Here is a 6219-nt window from a genome sequence, read left to right as displayed (position 1 = left end):
CAGTGGTTCTTCAACTGTTTGACCCAATTACCCTTTTCTCCAGTCTTGTATGGCGTTAACTCAATTAAAAACCCCACAAGTGCTTGCTAGCAGCAATCCCAAACTGGATCCTTAACTCACAAAATAATTTATTACAAATCACACATTGCCCCCAGGATATACCAAAACATCCCCTTGTTTAAGAATTACTCTTCTCTCTCATGGTTTAGAACAGGGGTCTCCAACCTTGGCAACTTTAAGACTTTGCTGGCTGAGGAATTCTGGGAGTTGAAGTCCACAAGTCTTAAAGTTGCCAAGGTTGGAGACCCCTGGTTTAGAAGATAGTGTTACTGTACATTGATGATCATTTTGTACACATACTTGGGCTTTCCTAGCAAATGTCTTCAAATTATGTCCAGAGGCAGAAATAAAGAAACGGCAAAAGAAAAGATGTAGAAACTCCAAGTAATTTTGAAGAAAAGCAAACCATACTTTAATTGGTAGCAAGACACGGCAATCTATGATAACTCCCAAGGCAACTTCTGATGAACTGAAGAGAAAACCAGGTACTTTAGCTGATAGCAGCTAACTGCCAAGGGTAGTGTATTTCTTTAATCCTGTTTCTATTTAGTGCAAACACGAAGTTCCACACTGAAAGATGATCTTAACTTCCTCTTTTTCCCCACCGTCTGTATTGTTGCTGCCATATAATCCTGAGGACTGTCCACTGACAAACCATACTATTAACACTTTAGGTAACAATGAATAGGTTAATCTTCCAAGCATCAGACAGGTTTTAGTTTCCATTATCATAAAGGCTTTCTTTGGGAACAGGTATTTGGGTGGTTCATGTTAGTAAAGTTTGGTTTTATGATTGGTTTTATTGACTTTCTAGCTGGTTATGATCTCTGTTTATAATTTACTGGTTTGTTACGTGCCCAGTATGATTAAGAAGTTGGATGGCCTCAAAATTAGTAAATAATTACACTCCATGGGCAAGGTGATATTATGAATATCAGTTTTGGTCTTCAGCCTACTTATATGTAATAATCCCATGGAAGTCAGCAGGGACCTTCTCAGAAGCAAGCTTTTACATAATTATAGCTTGATTATCCCTTTTCTGTGTGATTTCTTAATCCCTATTTTATAGCAGGTCCTCAAAATATTCTCATTGTTGCAGACAGGCTTAAAGCAAATGAAGGGTTAATGGGATTCTATAACCACCACAAGGCCCCACTGAAAAGTACCTCAGGCTATAGTTAACACAAACAATTCCCTAAACTGAAGATTTTAATATGCTTCCTATCTGCTTCTTACTCAGCAGCTAAACAATTAACACTGTTGGCTTTGAAGCTCCTGTTCTTCTCTTTTAATTGCTATCTTTCCAAGCAGCCCAGAAAAGGGAATATAATTTATACGTGTTTATTCCTTTTTATGAATGTTGTGTCCATCCCTTGAAGTAGGTAAGGGTCTTGCCTACCGTCCCTGTCCTATTGTTTCTCTTATTCTTTTATTTTTCTTATATGTACCCATTTCATGTATTCACAACTATGTATACACTTATACTTATTATCTTGTAAACAATTGGCAAATCAAATAAATAAATAATAAAATAAATAAATAACCAAAGCCAATGAAAAATATGGGAAATTGGATTTCTCCTTTCAAAACTTGTTCTAGTTTGAGCTGCTGTTTCATGTATTTTTCTACCCAAGAATTTTAATCTGACCCATTTATGCTGATGTGCAATAGACTATGAAATCGGGCATGACCGATTGATCTCTGAGCATTGATTACCACGAAAACGAACAGAATGTGAAGAAAACATCCAGAGCTGTGAAAAGAGACCATTCGTTTCACATTACAAAATGAATTGCTTTACTTAGCATTTTGGCAAGAAGAACTAATGAAATCCTAATGAAATAAGCAGTAGCATTGCAAGGCAATGAGGTGGACAGGAAGGCTGAAAAGATAACTTGGTTGGTCTCCATTGCATGATCATTCCAACTAGTGGCTCTGACCTATCTGTCAGCTCATCAAATTGTTCATATTCTTTGGACTTACTGATCCCAGCAGCAAACGAATTATGATTTACAATCATCACGTCAGGTGTAAAAATAGATTTAAGTTGTTCAGAGGAAGACGAAGCAATTAACAGCGCTGGAAAGCATGTGGTAATTTCAAGGGACAAGTTTGATGTATTCCAAGAGATCATGAGCATGGTAAGAGGAATAATATCTGAAGTTATTTTAAATGTACAAAGAGGAAAACGTTCTTATTTCCAAGTTCAGTTGTTAGCATGAGTCCTGCATTCTGATATAAATTGCTCACAGTTTAGTCATATTTTCAGTCTGTCCATTATTCAAATCTATAAAGGCACCTTGAATAATATAGGTTCTAAAGCAGTGGAAACAATATAGTGAAAATAGTTATTACACAGATATTAGGGTAAATTTTAATAATTTTAAAACATTACTCTTGATGGCATTTTTTCCCAAAAAGGGGGAAAAAAACCTCTCTCTTACCCTTCCTAAATTTTCTATCTAGGTAAACTGGGAAGTTGGAAAATATTCTGGAAGATGGCAGTGGCACACCACTTCTGTAGTGTTGCCAAGAAAACTGTACTAATGTCCATGAGAAGAAATCAATTCTGATTTGAGATCATTCTTCATTGGTTGTGCTGGTAATTGCAGCCTTGGACAGAAATCAAGGAAAAGGTAAGAAAACTTATATATGTATCTTTGTCTGTGTCTGTGTGGTTACACACGTATCCATATAAAAATAAATGTCTTTTTGCAGGGCAATCTGTTCCCATCACAAGGGGATTCTCTTCACACACCATGTTGTCAGCTTGTGGAGTTAAATGCCGCAAAATGATTTGATAGTAACTGAAATGAAACCAAATACATCAGAATCTAACCATTGTGACAGGTAATAGAACACGCTGCAATGGAGAGGCGATAATTTTCAGAAATAGGGCTATGTACAAATTTAAATTAAATTGTTAATTTTTTTATGATCTCTTTGTGAGCCTTCGAGAAAAAAATGAAAAGGAATACAAAGTTATGGTTTTAATAGGACTCTTAACAGATTTCTAGATGGATGTGTGGAAGTGTTCCTCAGTAATTGTGATTAAATATGTTACATTTTTAAACTATTAGACAGGATACTTGCTTTTTTTTTTTTTACAAAGTTAGAAACAGGATCTTGTCCAATTTTTCCTTTTTAAATATTTTTGCAAGGAATTTTTTTTGTTCACCAAAGCCACTGGTTTTCATAGAATTCCATAGAAGTTATAGAGTAGGACATGTTCTGAAATACAGATTTTTAGTGATTGGCCACACCCTCATGGCAATCATGTTTTCAGTGTGATTATTCAGAAGTTGCTCAACCAACATGCAAAATTTGCATTGAACTAAGGAAAACTTGCCCTATTTAGATGTTTTCTCGAGTTATTTATCATGGCCCAGCTCAAGCTCCACTTATCTGACCATCTTCATGATAGCAGTTCTTCCTCCTGACCTTTAACGCCATTCCTTATGTCCACTACACTGCTTTAGGTGATGCTTCCTTTTTATAACAGTGGGTCCCTATTGTTTGCTCACTTATTTTAATCCATGTCAAGTCAATGAAACAGAATTGCAGGCAATTTAAATTGGTACTTACACAAATATATAAATGACTCTCTTAGTGACGCACTGCTGTTTTATTTTAGAGGGATGATCTCATAACTATGGGGGACTGGAATTTGCTGGGCAGTATCTTAGAGGAAGTTCATCTCCATTCCACCATAGTGGGCAAAATCTGGCTCACCATGCTTTTCATCTTTCGCATGTTGGTTCTCGGTGTGGCTGCTGAAGAAGTCTGGGACGATGAGCAAGAGGAGTTTGTTTGCAACACCGAGCAGCCGGGTTGTAACAACATCTGCTATGACAGAGCTTTCCCCATCTCCCTGATCCGCTACTGGGTGCTCCAGGTCATCTTTGTCTCATCCCCTTCGCTTGTTTATATGGGCCATGCCATTTATAGACTGCAAGTCCTTGAGAAAGAGAGGCAGCAGAAGAAAGCCCACCTTAAAGAGCAGCTCAAAGAGATTGAACCTATTATAGAAAATCACCGGAGAATAGAGAGGCAGCTGAAGAAGCTGGAAGAACAAAAGAAAGCAAGCAAGCCTCCCTTGCAAGGGGCTTTGCTATGGACCTATATCTTTCATATCTTGACTCGATCAGCCATAGAAGTGGGCTTCATGGTGGGCCAGTATCTTTTGTATGGGTTTCAAATGAATCCACTGTATAAGTGCACCTTTCCACCTTGCCCTAACACTGTGGATTGCTTTGTGTCCAGACCAACAGAAAAAACAATTTTCATGATCTTCATGAATAGCATTGCAGCTGTTTCCCTCCTTTTGAATATCTTGGAGATTGTTTATTTGGGGATCAAGAAGATTAGAAACACCCTTTGCAGGAAGTCCAAGAAGAAGCTAATGACCGCAGAGGAGGAGGCTATCTTTAATTTCCCTAAGAAACATTCAATGATGCAGCAGATTTGCAACATGAGTGATTCATCCCACCGGGATAGTTACAAATATAGGTCAGAGGAGCAAGGGAGGCTACCCGTCTCCTTGAATCTTGAAGAAGGATATATGCTTACTGAACAAAACCAGCACCAGGGCAATGGGGAGCAACAGTGGCGCAGAAACTACAGAAGCTGGCCCAATCAGTATCCAGATAGACTGCATCCTTCTTATGGTCATCTCGGATACCCCAATGGGAATGGAGAACATCAACACAGGCCGTTCCCCAGGCATACAAACTACATAAGTCAATGCCATAATGATGAGCATCTGATTGCGCCCTGCAGCACCGACAACATCCCAATGGAAGCAGGGCAGGCTGTCGATCTCTACAGAAAGAATGAATCCAATGCTTCAGATGAGTCGAAGAACCTTCCACATGCTTCTAAAATTTCCATAGTATCCAACCCCAGGGAGAGCCCTCAAGCAACGTTTCGGAAGTATAGCTGGGAACTTAGCAGCAAGGACTTAGGAGATGATAATGGCAGCTCTCCAAACACCATGCCTTACCAGAACCACAACTCCAGCCTTTTACCCAGAATGCTGTCAAAGAGTCAGCTGGATATCGACTCAGTTACCTCAGACTCACAGAATGGTTCGGTCTTGGAAGCTAAATGGCAAGATGACAGCAGCCCTCCTGTCACACCCTCATTTCCTTCCACAAGGGGACACAGAATGTCAATGGCAAGTAAACCCAAGCAATCTTTCTGCTACACTGCTATATTCTGCTATAGTGTGAATTATTGCTCTTTAGTATCCTTTTAGCCTAGGCCTCGGGCTTAGGGGTTTGTCTGTAAAAACATTCAAACATGAGAGGTGGAAAGGTTCTTTCAAATCAAGGCAAATGTTTGAAAAATGTAATTGTTTCAGTAGAAAGGCATTATTTATATAATACTGAATAAAATCAGCTGAGTGTTATTTGAAAAAATGGGTGGCGGAGAGAAGTAAGGCAAGAATAATTTATTTTTTAAAATATTATGACAGTTAAGTTGTTGGACGAACCTCTGAAATGTAGGGTTTCTGTAATGTCCACGTTGTGTCTTAAAAGGTATATAATAATTTAATTTAAATACTTTTTAAAGGATTTTTTTCTAATGGAATTTTATTACAAGTTTGAAATAGGCATAAATTATATCAAAAAATTGGCAAGTTTGTTTGCACACATTTCTTGATAAGGCTTTTAAACAATTCACTGCACAAACCTTTATAAACTATATGCAGGTAAGAAGAATTAGTTTCTATTTTGCATTGCCGAAGAGATTTCGGCATGGGTACTTTTTAAACTCTTCTTAATTTAAATTTATATCTTTATTTTCTTCTAATCTGATATTTACTTAGTTTCATACAGTAGAACCTCAGGTGACGACCGTAATCCGTTCTGAGAATTCAGTCATCACCCGATTTGGTCCTCACCGGAAGCGCATGCGTGTAAAAAAAAAAAATGGCGCAGTGCGGAAGGGGAAATCGGTGCGGAGGAGCAAATTGCCGTGGCTGTGTTTGGTCGCCAACTGAGCACCCGTTCACGACCAGAGGTAAAAAAATGTTGGTCGTCATCCAAATTGGTTGTGAACGGAAGCGTTTACTGAAGAATGTATACTTGGTTTCTCCATTCTGCCCAGACAACTTTTGTCGGAACTGAAAACTGTTCTTTCAAGATTATGGTTTAA

The 6219-nt window shown here is 38.3% G+C and overlaps 1 protein-coding gene across 2 annotated transcripts; it reads left to right on the top strand.

Moving 5' to 3' along the window:
- The first annotated feature begins 2597 nt into the window (after nucleotides 1–2597).
- Nucleotides 2598–5319, top strand: GJA10 (gap junction protein alpha 10). 2 transcript variants are annotated; one of them, XM_026666497.2, is made up of 2 exons: nucleotides 2598–2696; nucleotides 3695–5319. In XM_026666497.2, exon 2 carries the CDS (start codon nucleotides 3713–3715, stop codon nucleotides 5315–5317), a length of 1605 nt encoding a protein of 534 aa, XP_026522282.2. In that variant the 5' UTR covers nucleotides 2598–2696; nucleotides 3695–3712; the 3' UTR covers nucleotides 5318–5319. The 2 variants fall into 2 exon arrangements, with proteins under 2 accessions (XP_026522282.2, XP_087799597.1); XM_087943471.1 differs by lacking the exon at nucleotides 2598–2696 and adding an exon at nucleotides 2894–2910.
- The last annotated feature ends 900 nt before the right edge of the window (nucleotides 5320–6219 follow it).

Source organism: Notechis scutatus, chromosome 1, assembly GCF_049901735.1.
Source record: "Notechis scutatus isolate UNSWTSFEM ecotype Mainland chromosome 1, rNotScu1.2, whole genome shotgun sequence".
NCBI lineage: Eukaryota > Metazoa > Chordata > Lepidosauria > Squamata > Elapidae > Notechis > Notechis scutatus.
This window is presented reverse-complemented; position numbering and strand designations above follow the sequence as displayed.

Bases quoted from the DNA above. Each gene is read 5' to 3' on its own strand.
- GJA10 (XM_026666497.2), top strand. From the start codon at position 3,713: ATGGGGGACTGGAATTTGCTGGGCAGTATCTTAGAGGAAGTTCATCTC.